We start from the raw sequence: 18,111 nt of genomic DNA on the forward strand, positions 1-18,111 counted from the left end.
ACCTCGAAAACCCCCGAGTAACGAGTTTCAAGCGAATCCGATCAATTTTTTAAAAAGTCATCCGCCATATTGGATCCGCCATTTTGAATTTTTGAAATCAAACTTCAAATTCGTAATCAGCGACCACGAAAACCCCTGAGTAACGAATTTCAATCAGATTTGAGCAATTTTGAAAAAGTTTGTCATCTTACGTAAAATAAGAAAAATTTTTTGTCCTTCAAGCGCCATTTTAAATTCAAAATCGAAAAAAATAAAATTTAGAAATGAATATTTTTCAAGTACAACTATCGGGAACACGTTTTTGATACTTTTTGTTCTATTTGAAAAGCGTTAAGACACAGAAAAAAATTCTTTTGAAAAAAATTACATTAAAAAAACTTGACTTTTTTTAGTATTTTTGAAAAAAGAAGGGTTAAATATCATTTTTTGAAAATTTTGATCACACCATTCGAAAGAGCGACCCCAAAAATAGTAGGGTATGGACTTTTAAAAACTTTTATGGCTTTTTTCTACTAATTGTAAGAGATTGAATTTCATGTTGAAAAGTAGCACATCTCGTCGTTAAAGGGTTAAATTAGTTGCATTCCAAGAGATTCGGTCTATTATCAAATAAATATTTACTTGAATCTAAAAATTTTTATTTAATTAAATCAATTAAATGGTATTTGCTTCAAATAAATAATTGATAATAGTCAAGTAATCATTTAGTTGAATCAAATAATTTTTTTAATGCAAAAATATTTATTATTATTAAAATTATTAATATAATAAAATCTGTATGAATATTCTATAGAACTTTTTTGACTGGGTTTCACATAAGTTGTTTTAAAGTTTAGTATTTTTTATATGAAAATTTTGTTGTGTCAAACTTTTTCCCCAATTTGTAAAATACTTTTATTATTTGTTTTATAATTATTAAGATTAATGTTATTTTTTACATTCTGCAAGGATACAGTTAAAACATAATATTTACAACCGAATAACTTGAATTGAAAATTGATAATTTTTCAAAATATTATCGATATAATTTTTACAAAGTAATAAATTCATATAATTATATAAAGTACAATAATAATTTACAAATGTTAAATAACAAATATTGCGCATATAATTTGTTATAGAAAGTTTAAAAATGGATGCATTATGAAATCATAAACTCAATAAAGATGAAACAAATTTCTTATTTCGCTCAATTCTTCCTATGAAACCATTTTTATTGTTGGTAATAATAAAATTGAGATGATCGGCGAAATGCATTAAAGGTAAAATGTCAGCAGTTTATGTCGTTTGAACCATTTCTTTTTATGTTTCTCTTGGGCCTATCCCACTTTTAGATTTTATTATAACACGGAAAAGTTCTAGTTTTCAAATAGAGGCACTTGAAAAATAACAACAAAGTATTTATAACTTTGAAAAGAAAAAAAAATTAGTTGGAAATGTAATTTCATTTTTTAATATTTCACTTTCACAAAAATGTAATTTTTAGTTTAGTGAAAAAAATAATTTTGAGTATAAAATAATAATTAGCAAATTTTAGAAAAGTCAAATTTGAACTTTGGAGCGACAATTATTTTAAAAGTTATAATGAAAATTATATTGATCGGAGATGCGATTTTGATGATTTTCAGAATAAAAACATTATTTTTAACTACTAAATGAACAAAACACTGTCAAATTAACATTTTTATTCAATTATATAACCATAAAAATTGATAAAAATGATCAAAAACTAATTTCAGCGTTGATGCACTACATCGCGCCAATATAATTTTCATTATAACTTTTAAAATAATTGTTGCTCCAAAATTTTCTCAACGGATTTTGATTTCTTACAGTTTTAAGTGTATGTTAATATTTTTTTCAAATTTTTAAAAGGCGTAGAACATTAAAAAAAATTAATTGTTTATAAAAAATTTATTAAATAATTATTAAAAAATTAAGTTTTTAAAAATTTTCTAATTCTGAACGAAAGTATATTTTATCCCCTTTATATTCCCGCTTGGTTCATTTAAATCGGTTCATTCATTTAGGGAGAAATCAAATTTTGTTTAAAAAGTTGCAAAAAAATTAATTTTGCAATAACTTTTATAAAAAATAATTTTTTCTCTGTTTTTTGGTGGACACATTCTTAAGGCCAAATAGAAATGTTTTTTCAACATTTCGATTAAAAAAAATACTTTTTATTTTTTGTGAAAATTTCACGAGTTCTGACCCATTATTATTATTATATTTAATTGTTGACTAGAATTATCTTAATTATAATTAGATAAAAAAAAAATTAATTTAACATTAAAAGGTTAGTGACTGATTAAATTACAAAAATTTCTACAAATCTGCTAATAATTAGTTGTTTTGCACTAATAATTAATTATTTTCTACTAATAATTAGTTATTTTTTACTAATGATTAGTTATTTTCTATAAATAATTAGTTACTTATTTTTAAATAATTAGTTATTTTTTACTAATATTTAGGGATTTTCTACTAATTTTTTTTCTCCTTGTTGCTTTTTTCTACTAATAATTAGTTATGTATTTACTGATAGATACCTATTTTCTACCAATAATTAATTTTTTATTTACTAATAAGTAGTTTTTCTCTACTTATAGGGTAAATGCACTAGTAGTCGGACACTTAAGGATACGATCTTATATTATGCTTTTTTTCTTGAAATAACAAATATCTACTGTGTTTATAAGCACATTATCAATTAAAGGAGTTCTTCAGGATTAAAAATCATGTAAATTTGTTACAAATACTTGAGTATCTAATAAAATATAAACATTTTAATGACAAATTACGAATGCTTTAGTAGTCGGACACTTTTTTCCCTTGTTTCTATAGTCGGACATCTGTCAAATATTTTGGATTTATAAAGTAAAACAGATAATTTTTTAATTGCTATCTGCTGGAAAATGGAATTAAAGCAAATTAGAAGTTATTAATATAATATTTAAATCGTATAAGTTTTAAAATTTATGATTAATTATCAGCGAAACTTTGTGCTACTCATTGCGCTACTCGAAAATGGTTGTATCTATAGTCGGACACCACGATTTTTAAAATATTAAATAAAATATTTATTGTTTAATTATTTTGTAAAATAACACTAATTTTATAAAATATAAACTTTACACATTCGTCCAGTATATTTTTTAAAGTAATTATCACAATGCATTTTTATTTATTTGCCAAAAAACACGAAAGTGTCCGACTACACCCGCACTTACCCTATTAATAGTTATTTTTTACTAATTTTTACTCGTTATTATCTTTTTTCTACTAATATTATTTTATTTATTGAAATTTATTCATTCATAATTAGTTATGTTCTACAAATAATTATAGTTATTTATTTACTGAAATTTATTTTCTATCAATAATTAGTTATTTTCTACTAATAGTGTATAATAATTTCGTCCGTTTAATAATATAATGGAACAGTATTATAGATTGCTCTTACTCTAAATATACATCTAAAGGAACTTTCTTATTGGAATCGAAACTTGCTGAATGCGACTTGTCTAACTAGATCAATACAATTGCTAAGTAATGTGTAACTAACTTTGTATATTTACTACCACGTTTAAGTAAACCAACACAAACAACGTGCTGCACACCTAATTAAGTACTCATCAAATATCTATACTATTCGAGATCAATATTCCATCAGCTACAGTCAATTATTGAAAAGGCCTTTTAAATAATAATTACCCTCTAATTCATTACGCAGCACTATTTACAAAATTTCCCCTCAACTCCATATTTTCCACAAACGTTGAAAAAGTTAAAAAATAAATTGCACCCTTTTCCAATAAAATTTAAATTTAAATATAGAAAAAAACCGTACGTAAATTTTTGGAAATATTTTCCGTTTTTTTTGTATACAAACAAAAATAACAATAAAAAGTAAAATCATTGAACAAATCTATGGAGAGGATTAATGGGCATTCTTGTTCCGTCAGTTTATCTGTAATTAACTTTTGGCAAATTTAAAAATCCAACGGAAAATCGATAAACCAATGGTTGCGGATATATGATATTAATTTTAAAGGTTTCATGTACAAGTGTACACTCTGTGAAATAATTACTCTATCGATTTTTAAACACAAAAAAAGTTCCCAGGAAGAACAAAAGGCGTTCAATAATCCTTTAATATTCGTTTTCAAATAAAAAACTTTTCAAAACTTTTTAATTATACAAACTTTATAACTGTTTTAAAAAGGATTTATTCATTTTAAATATAACTTTCTTATGAAACAATTCCTTTGAAGAATAAATTTTTCTTTATCAAGTCGCTTGTTATGTAACAAATGCCTCTCTTTAAGTGGAGTCAATATAAAAAAATGTCAATAGAGAGACATTTATTTTTTCCTAATATTAAAACTTTATTGTATATGGTTTATTATATTTTTCAAGTTAATAATAATAGTAGAAAACCATTTCCTCCTATTGCATAATTCAACTGATGTTTTTATTATAATGACAAAATTGGAAATGCAAATTTTAACGTATTATTCAATATTTAAACTCATATAACATCGTCAATAAATCGATATTTATCTATAAAAGTTCATTGTCACAAATTTATTTATTTGAAAAGGACTCTTTATAACAAAAATTAAAAATAAAAATATTTCAACTTGAGAGAGGAAAAAAATTATTTTTGTACAAAAATACTTGTATTGATTTTATGTGAAAACTGAAAATAAATATTGTAAAGTTCGTTAAATGAGTTTTTTTTACAAAACATTTCAATTTTTATGTTATCGTTTCTATAATAAATACGATTCTTTTCTACTTAGTTGCACTGTGAATGCTTTTTTTATTTATTTATTTTTCAATTCAAACAAACTGAAGTAAATAAAAATATTTTTCTCCGTTTTGTATGACACTATTAAGTTATTATTTATTTACTGACCACAACAAAATCTTTCCTTGAAACAGCGATAAGTTTCTCTAAAATAGGAAAAGTTTTAAATAAATGAACTAAAAATTTTACAAATATATTGAAATTTTTAGCTGTTCTAGGTAAAACTGTTTTCCCTCATTGAGATTAACAATTGAGCATTGCCATATTGTTATACCTAAAGTTTCTAAACTCAATGACTTCTTCATAGTAAAACTACGTTTTACGAAGGAAAATCAATAGTAAAGACAAAATTTTAGTAGGACAAAAATTTTTAAACCGAAAAATTTAAGTAGTCAAGAAAGTATTGGTCTACTAATCTGATATGCCTCACCAAAACTTGCTGTGACTATTTATTTTATTTGATAAATTTGCCAATTTTGTAAATATTCTTTGACTAGAATTATCATGTCTGACTAAAAATTGTCATGACTAGGAGAGAGTGGGGCAAGACGGGGTAGCGGGTAAGACGGGGTACCGGCCTTATTTAACAAACGAATTCACTAATCGCGATTATATTTTACATAATACTGCACCGAGACGATAGTTTCTTGTTTACAAAACCTAAAAGCCTTGAGAACAAATCTTTTATCTGTTTTACTAAAAAAACTGTTTTCGACGATTTTCTTGTCATTTTTTCACTTTTTTTAGGAGGCGTTTATTATTTAATAATAACAGTTAATGAACTGTATAAATTTTTTTCTAACTGTCAAGGGTTACAGAAGAAGGGAAGCATATGTTTTTTTTTCTTTGTTGAATCGTAAATTGTAGTAATTAATCGTTTTATTCAATTTCGTAGGTGCGGGCAAGATGGGGAGTTAAGCAAGATGAAAAGTTAAGAAAACTACTAAAATCAAGACTGAATAAAATAAGAGTGACTAAAAAGAAAAAAGCTTGTCAGGTTAAATCATCAATTAGCGATGGTAAAGTGGAAAATACACCTTGTCTCTATTGCAATGGTTATTATTTAGACTCAAATGAAGGCTGGCCTGCTTTTTTTGTCTGCGGCCAATGGGCTCACTGCAGTTATGCATAAAGATGAAGATGCAACCTTTGCTTGTGAAATTTGTCGACAGAAATAGGTTGTTTTTTAGTACCCCATCTTACCCGCCGGTGGGGCAAGATGGGGAGATTTGCAATATTTTCAATATTATTAATTAAAAGCTTTTTTAAGAAACAGATGGCCTTTGTACGCCTTTTTTACGAAAGACTGATTCCCAAAGATTGTAATTAAAAATAATAATAAAGTATATATTCGATAATTTTCGTTTTTTTGCGCTTTAAACCTTAAGTACCCCGTCTTGCCCGACTCTCCCCTACTGAATTTACCAGATATTAAAAAGTTATCTAATTAAAACTTTTTACTTCTACCGAATGCAGTGTCTAAAACAAACGTTTACTCTCGATACTTGAGTTGACAAATTAAAAATTTTATGGCTGACTGAAACTTGAATTTACTACTTAAATTTAAGAATATTAATATGTAGTTCAAATAAAAATAGCATTTGCATTTAAATTAATGAAGAAAACAATTTACTACTTTTAGTTATTATTATTTACTCTCTAAATTTGAATTAGTACAAATGTTAAATAATTGGAATTAGTGACTTACTTTTTTGCTTTTGAATTAGTAAATTTTACTAACAAATAGTAATTTCTACTTATTTATTAGTAAAATTTACTAATTCACTAATTCCCTAATTCACTAATTCACTAATTCAAATTAGTAAAAGTTTTTACTAATTCAAATTAAGAGAGGAGCTACATTATAGTTATAGAACTGGTTAATTTAAATATACATGTCTGGACAAAACTTGACATACTACCTAATTATTAACTTGTTACTCGGAGGTTTTCGAGGCCGCTGATTACAAATCTAAAGTCAATTTCGAATAAATGGCGACAATTTTCAAACAAATTTGAGAAATTTTGAAAAAAAAGTCCGCCATATTGGATCCGACATTTTAAGGTTTTTAATTTTGATAATCTGATGATTTTAGATTTATAATCAGTATGTCACTGTAAATTACAATTACAAATTAAAGTCTGACTAACACTTGTCATTACTACTAATTAAGAACACTTTAAACTATCATTTATTTTTCAAACTTAAATTAACTAATTAAAACTATTCCGTCTGACCAGAATTAGACCAGAATTTTACATCTTACATTATTAGAATTAAAAATCGATCAAAGGAGTTTTGTCTGACTAAAGCATCTTTTTACTACTGATTTATATTTCTAAATTGAGTCAAAACGCGTCAACCGTGAATACAATTTTTTTACAGTTTTGGAAAAGTTAAAACATTTATGAAAATCTGTAGTTCACAGCAAACCAAAAAAACACTTTTAACTGTTTTTCAAAATTTTAAATATTTATACCTTTTTTTATAATAAAAAATTTTTGCATTATTTAAGAAAAAAATTAATAACTCATTACTGTTTTGCTAGAAATTAATGGCAATTTTTTTGGTAGTCATTGAATATCCACTCTTTTAAATAAAATTAATTGCGAAAAAAAATTTTGAAAAATTTTTAATTTTTAATAACAATTTTATAAACAATTAGTGTTTTTTATGCTTTCTAGAGCAAGGATTTTAATGAAATTTATATGTAAGATTCATTGAACCTACATCTTTATATTCCCGAAAAAAAAATTTGTATTTCCAATTACAACCGGAGATTTTGAATTTTTTGTTGCGCCGTGCGGCATCCATCGCTGTGATAAATGCCGCGGTAAACGAGCAGACGGCGCACGGCGCAACAAAAAAATTCAAAATCTCCGGTTGTAATTGGAAATACAAATTTTTTTTTCGGGAATATAAAGATGTAGGTTCAATGTATCTTACATATGAATTTCATTAAAATCCTTGCTCTAGAAAGCATAAAAAACACTAATTGTTTATAAAATTGTTATTGAAAATTAAAAATTTTTCAAAATTTTTTTTCGCAATTAAGTTTATTTAAAAGAGTGGATATTCAATGACTACCAAAAAAATTGCCATTAATTTCTAGCAAAACAGTAATGAGTTATTAATTTTTTTCTTAAATAATGCAAAAATTTTTTATTATAAAAAAAGGTATAAATATTTAAAATTTCGAAAATTTTGGTTTGCTGTGAACTACAGATTTTCATAAATGTTTTAAGGTATTAGTCGCGTAAAATGGTTTTCGTCAGATTTTTTTCAAATTTTGCATACTTATTCCTGAAGTATTTATCTACAGAATGAGACCAATTTCATTAATTTTGACCGTTTCAAAGCTTCAAAAAATGAATTCAAAGTTCATACATTTTGCATGGAGGAAGCACCCAATGCATGTATTAATTTTGTTTAATAATTATTTATATGATAACTAATTGTCAGATTTTGAAATAAAACTACCAAAGTATTCAATTAGATGAAACAAGTGAATAGAAAAAACATGACATTTTTTGACCGCACCAAACTATATAAATATATTGATAGAAAGTTAAAAAAATAACTAAATTATACGAATTTTCATACGAACGAATAGAGTAGGGAGTTAAACTGTCTCTCTCACTCTCACTGCCCCACTCTAGTAAGCGGCCCGGTAAACCTTTGGCCAGAGCCAGCAGCGCGACTACTACCTTAACTTTTCCAAAACTGTAAAAAAATTGTATTCACGGTTGACGCGTTTTGACTCATTGTCAAGATATTTACAGTTCGGTCTGACGAAAATTGACCTTAACTACTTAATTTGGCGTATTTGACAACGTCATCTGACCTTAGCTATATTGTGTCTGACTGAGACTTGTCTTAACCACTTAAATTACAGGATATTACAATTTTATCTATATACAGAACTTTTCTTTTCTACCGAAAAAAGTAGTCTTACTGCCAGCTCATTTTCAGCGAAAACTGATCACATTAGAACCATTTTCTACAACATTTTAGCGTTTAGAGTTTGATTTTAAGTCCTAAAAATGACTAAATCTACTTTTAAGCTTAAAAATAAACTCCCTATCAATTATTTTGGCATATTTTTAAAAAATCAGTAGTCAAAGCCAAATTTAGACAGACGAAAATTATAAAAGCCGACAAAATTTAAATAGTTTAAAACGAATTTCGGTTAACTTTTCTATTAGATTTGACTCAAATTGATTGTCGTAATTTTAATTATTAGAGATGTAAAATATTTGTCTGACCAACATTTGTCCACACTACTGATTTCACTTTTTTAAAACTTACATACACTGCTTTCTAAATTTTAATTAGTAAAAAAGTTTACTAATTTGAATTAGTGGCTTACTTTTTGCTTTTGAATTAGTAAATTTTATTAATAAATAGCAATGTCTACTAATTTATTAGTAAAATTTACTAATTTAAAAGCAAAAACTCAGTTACTAATTCAAATTAGTAAGCATTTTAACTAATTCCAATTTAGGGAGAATATACAAATTACTATGTACGTTTAGCAATTACATTACTAAAACATTCTCACTAAGTTTGAATTAGTAAAAATGTTTACTAATTTAAAGCAAAAAGTTAGTCACTAATTAAAATTAATAAATATTGTTATTAATTTAAATTTACAGAGTTAGTAACTCTGGCATTAACAGCTTTGAAACCCTCGACTGTTACAATTACAATTTGAAGCAAAGAATTTTTATTTTTCGTCCGAATAAAACTTGTCATTACTACTAGAACATTTTAAACGCTCATTAATTTCTTAAACTTAAATTGACAAATTAAAACTGTTCTGTCTGAATATAATTAGTTTTACTACACTGTAAAAAAGGGAGTGAAATTTTAACTCCCCAGGGGATTCTATAAAAGTCGCACCCATTGGAGAGTTAATGCCAGGGGAGTTAAATAAAGAGAGTTAAAATTTCACACCGAAGTGCTAACTCCCCAAGAAAAAAATAACTCGCGCGGGTGTTGAATGAAGGGAGTTAGAAATTAACTCTCTTTTAGAGTTGATTTTTAATTCGAAAAATTTCACTCCCGAGTCCGTTAACTCCCTAAATTTTTTACAGTATATAGTTATAAGTATAGTAAAACTAATTATATACACCGAAAAAAATCTCGATGGTATTATTAACTATGACCCTATAGTTAATCTTAACCTAGTAAAAGTAATAAGGATTCCTAATCATTATGGTTAGGATCGCTAAGTTGATTCAACAAATTCAAGCCTGGCAAAAACAACCCTGCAAATCCTAGTCAAATTGACTAGGATTTTAGTAATTTTGCCTATTTCCATAATGCGCACGCGTCTGCTTCTGTTTTGACAGTGTTTACCTCTATATCTTTCGCGTCATTTATCGTGGTTTCGTAAAACGATTGTTTATCATTACTCGCGTCTATTTTTTGTACATAAAATGGAGTTCTTACATACATCAAAATTGCTGGTTTTTCGGAACCTCTGGAAATATAGATAGTCCATGTTTTAGAAATTAAACTATTTAATTATATTAGTCAATTTTTTCAGACTTTTTTGGTTAGGTTTCAATATAAATCGTCGAAATTTTTACGCACGTGGTGACAACAGTTTTACTACATATTTTAATCGCGCAGTGTATTTGAAAATTTACCTTTGCAATAATTTGTGTTTAAATTTATTTTCATTTAATTGGCATAAATAATTAAAAATTAATAGTTTTTGCAAAGTAGATAAAATTGTGTACTTGAAAGATATAAAACATCATCTGATTAAGTATTGTATTTTGACTCGAAAATCTAGTGTCTATTAAAAAATTATAATACCAAGTCGTGTTTAGTGTAGTGGTTATCGTTCCGGGTTTCAAAGTGCGTATTCGTTAGGTTCAGGTGTTCGCGTCCCCCCTGCGTTAAATATTTATTTCATAAGTTTAAATTAATTCTAAGGTATATAAATACAAAGTCAAATATAAATATGTTCAAATACAGTAATTAATTTTTTTCTTTTAATAAGTTTTTCTCTTTTATTTGATAATAAGAATTTGATTAGCAATTTCAAATAATTATGATACACAGTGTAAATCTAATATTATTCTCCTAGTCAATTTGACTATTTTTTCCTGATTACATCGACTAATTATCCTGGTCACTTTAACTATGCTTGAATTTTATTACTTTGACTAGGATTCTATAGTGGGTTCCTCTCGTAACTAGGAACCCTAGTCAATTCCTGGTATACGGGTCCTAGGCATTTTTTTCGGTGTAGTTTTACTATTTAATTATTTTTAATTATTTTTATTTATTTATTTTTTAAAGGAATTTTGTCTGACTAAAACTTTTTTTAACTACTGATTTAAATTTATAAACTTATTGTTTGTTTTGGTCTCATGTGATCTGGCTTTAAGCTTTAACTATATTGTGTCTGACTGAGAGTTGCCTTGACTACTTACTTTTACTGTCAGACCACATTTAGCTAAAACTGATCACAATAGAACCATTTTATACTGCATTTTAGCATTGAAAGTTTGAATGTAAATCCTGAAATTGACTTAACCCTTAAAGTACACACTGAATACAGAAGATCGCCTCGGTGTTTTGTTCAAATGCGTTCCATTCAAAATAAAAAATTAATTATAATGGCTTGAAAGACTGAATACTCGGGGGTTTTTAGAGTCGCTGATTACGAATCTGAAATCAGTTTTTCAAAATTCAAAATGGTTGATTGAATATGGCGGAAAATTTTCCAAAATTCGTAGAATTAATTTTTTATTTAGTCGACCGCCACATTGGATCAGCCATTTTGAATTTTAAAAAACTGATTTCAGATTCGTAATCAGCGACCCTGAAAACCTCCAAGTAACCAGTTTCAAGCGAATTCGATCAATTTTGAAAAAATTTCCGCCATATTGGATCCGCCATTTTGAATTTTGAAAAACTGATGTTAGATTCGGAATCAGCGACCCCGGAAACCTTAGGATAACAAGTTTTATAAAAATCAATTAAAATTTTTTTTATTTTAACACACTTTTGGCCCAAACAGTTGAAATCTTGTCGACAGCCAAAAAGTTAAGATGCAAACGGTTTTAGTTTATCTTGTTTTAAACCTGATTTTTACTAAAAACAACTTAAATTAATGGAAATAATTAAATTTCTGATTAGAAAACTGATTTTAAGACCTGGAGAATTGTCTTATTTTTATTTGAAGTCCAAAACTGAGCTGAATTTGAGAAAAAACAGTTTTAATAATAAAAAATAATATAATTAATTAATTAAAAATATATTAAAAAAATAAATTTAACGAAAAACGTTGAAATTGTTAAAAAAAAAATCAGGTGACTTCACATCGGAAACTGTGTGAATCAAAACCACTAGAGATCTCGAATCACGTGAGAATTTGGTCACATTTAAATCGGATTTCGAGTAAGGGGAGATTTATAGACAGTATCAAAAGGAAAAAGAATGAAAAGAAAGCAGGGCAGGAACTTTTGCTTGAGCGGAAAGTGCTTCTCTTGATTGAATAATATCGTTTCTTGCGGCTATGACGGAAGAGAATAAAAAGAAAAATCTCTCCTCTCATCGATTTTCTAATAAATATTCATAATATCCATTCAGATTATACTTTTACTAATATATCCGTAAAATATCAAACGATGAGGATACATTTTTTTTTAAAGAATAATATTATTTAGCCTGAATATTCCACTATGAGGAAATAAACTCTTTTTTCCGTATAATAAATTGAGGCATTTTCCATTCGGGAGAAATTTGCATTTCTAATTTTACCATATACAGTGTATATGTATACTTACATAGTATACGAAATGTATAGTTGAAAGGGAAAATGGCATTTGAAGAATTTACCTTTTTCGGTGTGGGATGCAATACGGTCACCGGAACCTGCCGTGGACCTGGAACTGACGGAAGTTGTGCAGACTCTTTTGAAAAAGAAAAAGGCGGTACTCTCGTTTCTCTGCTTGATGGGAGTTCGAGGAGATGCTGTATGGAATGGTTCTTTCTCGTTCTTTTCGACGCCATCCTGAAAGCAAATTCAAAATTATTCTACTTTTGGGTGATCAAAATTACATATTTTCGTTATTAACTTTTATTATAATTTATTTTAGTGTTCTTAGTGTAATTTTTATTAGTACTTTCATTTTTATATACTAATAATTTATTTGACTTTACATTCTTCATTATCAACTATTTTTTATATTATAATTTCGAGTGACTCGAGTATAGCAAAATGGGTAATTGACAAATTTTTAGTTTGTTATATATACATGTTATATAAAAAGGGAAAATAGAGGGAGAGAGAGAGAGAGTTGGATAAATTTTGAGTAAAAACAGCGTCGCAGTGAATATCGGGTAAAACTTTCGCATTTAACTTTTCCGTTCTGTTGGGGAAAACGACCAACAAAGCTCATCATACGAAAGTTTTCCGAGGCAAGGACGGTGGAGATCGAGAACGAGGGATGAAGTTTAGCGAGAACCAACGGCGCGCGCCTCCCCGAACACACTTATACCTGCAAATGGAACCAATACGTCTCAACTATCCCAATACAAACTCAACTACCCAATCACAATCCATGCCTCCTTCATATAAAGGGTGATCCACCAATAATCATCCATCAATTTACTTTCTCCCCAAACAATAATTTAATTCCTTTCGAATTTCTTTCTAACAATTTAATTTATTTTTTCCGAATTATTCTCTAAATTTAAATTATAGTAAAAATGTTTAGTAATTTGAATTAGTGGCTGACGTTTTGCTATTGAATTAGTAAATTTTACTACTAAATAGTAAAAGCGTAAAGAATTTAATTTTTAATATTTTAAACAATTTGAAGTTGCATTTGAATAAAAATTATAATTTGCTGTCAATAAGAAACGATTTAGGTAGTTTAACCTCTAAAAGTTAACAAATATTTCTTATTGACAAAGAGTTGTAATTTTTATTCAAATTCAACTTTTAATTGATTAAAATGTTGAAAAAAATATTAACCCTTCCATAAAATAAATTTAAAATTCAATTTGTCTTTTCTGGATAACCTTCGCGCTCCGGAGCGACCAAGCAACATTTTATCTACTTTCGAAAAATAAAAAAATTAAAATTTTTTTTTTTATTTCTTTTTGTTTATTTATAACAATTAAAGAAATATGTACGAGACTACTGAAAATTGCCTGGGTGTTTATTTTGTATATTGCAAACAAATAAAAATAAAATCATCAAAGTTTTATACAATAAAATTGTTTTATGTCAATAAATACAATATATTTTGATGTAACAATGAATTTTTATTTGTTTTAACAAATTATTGTTGTTATTTACCAACTTTTTAAAGAATGCACCTAGAAAGTTGCATTTTTTCCTAATTTTGCAATTTACTAAACTTTATATGATTACAGATAAAGAATAAAAATTGAATTATTATTTAAACAATTTTTAAACAAATTAATAATTTGTTTATAAATTGTAATCTATAATCACACAAGGTTTAGTAAATTGCAAAATTAGAAAAAAAAACTGCAACTTTCTAGGTGCATTCTGTAAAAAGTTGGTAAATAACAACAAGAATTTGTTTAAAAATTGTTTAAATAATAATTCAATTTTTATCTGCAATATGCTTAAAAACATTATTGAAATACAGTTTTTGTATTAACACATAATTATATGGAAAAACTTTGATGAACTTAGAAATTCTTCCTTAATTAAAATTAAATTTTTTAAATTCAATTAAAATTAAATGAATAATAGACAATTAAATAATGTAGGGGAGACTGGGGCGAAAAGTTAAATTTTGCATAAATGATTTTTTTTGGACAATATAATCCGCTTAGATGCAAATATTTATACATCAATATTGTAGGGCAACTTGTCCCCTACAACTTTCAATAAAAAAGTTTCTGATATTTTCGCATACAATACATGTTTTGTCCTTTTTTGAAAATTTTGTTTTTTTTAACTTTTCGCCCCATGCTGGGACGAAAAGTTAAATGGCTGGGGCAAAAAGTTAAATTCTATTTTTAGCCTACTAAAACTATTTTCTGATATAGGTGTTAAGTAGTAGATAAGTTAAAGTATACGTAAACAAGTAATTTAGTTAATAAAAGATCTTGTTTACTTAACAAAAGCTTTAGAATAGTTATAAAGTTAATAAATTGAAATTTCAAAAAAAAATTTAAAAAAATCTTTGGTTTATTTCACGTGAGCGGTATTGTTTTTGGATAGAGTACTTGCCTAATGTCAAATTAATCATTTTTAAACAAATAAACCCAAAAAAACGAAAAATAAAAAAAAAATTTTAATAACATGTAAAAATACATTTAACTTTTCGTCCCAGGGTGCGTTTTTGGCTTTAACAACAAATAAAAAAAATCTGACTAAAGATATTTAGCAAATACCTTTAGGTTTCTCTTTAGGGGACCCAAATAATGAAGTAAAAAACTCGCGGTGAGAATAAATGCAAAAAATATACTTAAAAGTTGATATTTTCTTTTACGAAAAAATTTTCAAAAGTAGGGTGAAAAAAAAATTTAAATATGGACACCACAAAAATTAGCAGAATGTCACATAACTCCGGACATTTATTTAGAGTGATAACACCCTTCTATAATTAAAATTGCAATGCTCTAACTATTTCCGTTCGAAAGATAATGAATTTTAACTGTTTTCACAATTTAACTTTTCGCCCCAGTCTCCCCTAGTTAAATTTTATTTGATCGAAATAAATTTTTTTCGCAGTGTGCACAAGTTAATTAGTTATTAACAAGGTGTTAATAACTTATTAAATTATTAAATGTTACGTAACCTAAATAAGGTTAATTTTAAGTTAGGAGAAGTTTTGCGTAAGCACCGAAGTCGAGAGAGAAAATAAGTGCGAGAGAGAAAAACTGCACTATCTCTCTCACTTCCATTACCCCCACTTCAGTGCCTGCGCAGTTAAGTATGCGCAATACTTAGCAATACTCAGCGTTATATTTTTTCTATTCATTCTTTCTAGTTCTTTCAAAAAAAAAAGATTGGAAATCACCAACAAAAAATAATTACATTGCCAGTAAAATACTTTTCAGTATAATTGAACTGTTTATTTCCTTTCTATTGAAATTAATTTAGGGAAGTAGTTATAAGGCGGGACAATTTTATTGAAACTAATTTAGAGAAATATTAATATATATGGCGGAAGAATTCCATTGAAACAGATTTAGAGAAATATAATTATAAATGCGAGAGAGTTAATCATTTTGGGGTTTAGTGCGGTTAAAATGCGATAACGAATGACTATTTTTCGAGGTCGATATTATATGAGTGGCAATATCGTAAGAGAATTTATTCGCGTAAATAAATCAGGTCAACACGCGGAGTTGATATACGTACATAAAGTACATACATATCCGAACGTGAAGGGGGGAGGGGTAGAATTTCATTAATTCCACAACAAAAGGGGTTACCCGGTAGATATCCTCTCGGTCGCTCAATGTGAAAGCTCCGAGTAAAGTTGTGGGTCCAAAGTTGAAACAACAGTGAGGGAAGAGGAGAAGAGCGACTCTGAGGCGATGCGATGCAGCTTCTAGGTTGCCAGTATAGGTGGAATGGGGCAACATACATATATGTTTATAGAATACAGAAAGCTTTGCGAAAATCGTAACACAGTGTTAGGATACCACAGTGCGTATGTATATAATTAAAATAAAATTTCATCTTCCATTAAAAAAGAATTAATTCCATACATAATATTTATTTATTCCTGCAACAATTTTATTCTTTTCTTTCATTCTTTGTTTTATTCTATTTTTTCTTTTCTAAAATTGTAAAAATTAAAATTAATTAGAAATTTTGAAAAAATGAATAAAGTTTTGAAAATGAAATTTACCGCTTTTTTCCTTCACTCTTTTTGGGTCACTGAAGATTTAATATGTTTTATTAAAAAACAAATATTTACCTGATACAAAAAAGCTGAGTGACTTTATACATGTGTCATGTAAACGAATTCAAAACGCAATATTTATTACTGTAGAGATATTTATAACATTTTATAAAAAGATTTACTGATCATTTTTCAATTTAAAGCACGTTGATAATAATTAACATTGATTTGTAATTAAAAAAACAAACGTAATTATTAATTCTATTCTCAAATAACATATGTAAAGTTTTTTCCTCTCTTTTTTTATAGATACCTAACGACATGTAAAGTACGTACACACTTTACGACTCATAACATTTCATGCAAGGTAAATTTTCTGCGATGTAAAATATTGAATTGGTTCAGGCTGCCACATCCGAGTAAAAGATTATTGCCGATATTCAAGTTTTACGAGAAAAATCGCAACAGTATTTTTCCATTTAATAGAGCATTTAATCTCATAAAATAACTTTTATATCTTCGTAAATTTTTTTGTGATCCAATTTACCTTTTTTTTTAACACGATACACTTTTAAACAAATTATTTTCTAAGTAAGTTAAAACTTTTGTTTTCTAGTTTTTTTTCGTTTTTTTTTACTTTTTTACATTCTCCGGCCAACTCGTGATCGTTTCTATACGCGCGACCACCTGGCACGTTGATGATTATATAATTTTGAAAAATAAAGATTTCTTTTATTTCAAAACTAGAAAAATGTTACTTGCGAAACGTGAGATATTCAATTTACTATTTTATGCAAATTACAAAGTTTTTTATTTTTAAATATCAACTTTAATTTTTTGTCTAATTTCAGATTTCAAATTTTCAAAATTTAACTTATTAACTAATTAATGAATTATTATCATTTATTATTTTCAAAATCTTCTAAAAATTCAAAATTTAAATAAAATTGTATAAAAGTAATCAATTATCAAAAATGTTGACCAAACCCTTTATAAAAATTCAATTATTTTCAATAAAATTTCATTAAGTTCCTTGAAAGAATTTCATTATTTTCAAACTTAATAAAAAATATCTTCGTAAATATTTAATTATTTTCAAAAATTTTAATAATATTCTTTGTAAAAATTCAATTATTTTCTATGCATGAAGACACTGAAAAAAATATTCTTGTTTTAAGAGGATTTTTCTTATTTCAATGCATATTTTCCTCTTGTATATGGTTCAATATACGTCCTCTTATTTTAAGAGGATTATTCTCCACTTAAGAGTAATTCCTCTTAAAAGTAGAGAAATAGTCTTCAATGAAGAGTAATATTCTTAATTCAAGAATAAAAAAATATTAAAATATTAAGAACATTCTTTGCAAGAATCAATATCTCAAACATTAACCTCTTGTCAGTCAAACATTTGAATATCTGATGTCAGATTTTAA

At 26.8% G+C, this 18,111-nt stretch overlaps 1 protein-coding gene across 8 annotated transcripts in view; it reads right to left on the reverse strand.

Moving 5' to 3' along the window:
• Window positions 1-18,111, reverse strand: part of LOC122509236 (mucin-5AC-like) — a 659,214-nt gene that overhangs the window by 585,276 nt on the left and 55,827 nt on the right. For all 8 annotated transcript variants that reach the window (XM_043623113.1, XM_043623110.1, XM_043623109.1 and 5 more), the window contains one exon: window positions 12,675-12,849. In XM_043623113.1, the coding sequence (XP_043479048.1) occupies window positions 12,675-12,848 (174 nt within the window). In that variant the 5' untranslated portion in view covers window position 12,849. The remainder of the gene's footprint in view (window positions 1-12,674; window positions 12,850-18,111) is intronic.

Source organism: Leptopilina heterotoma, unplaced genomic scaffold (assembly GCF_015476425.1).
Source record: "Leptopilina heterotoma isolate Lh14 unplaced genomic scaffold, ASM1547642v1 Lhet_6, whole genome shotgun sequence".
In the NCBI taxonomy this organism is placed as follows: domain Eukaryota; kingdom Metazoa; phylum Arthropoda; class Insecta; order Hymenoptera; family Figitidae; genus Leptopilina; species Leptopilina heterotoma.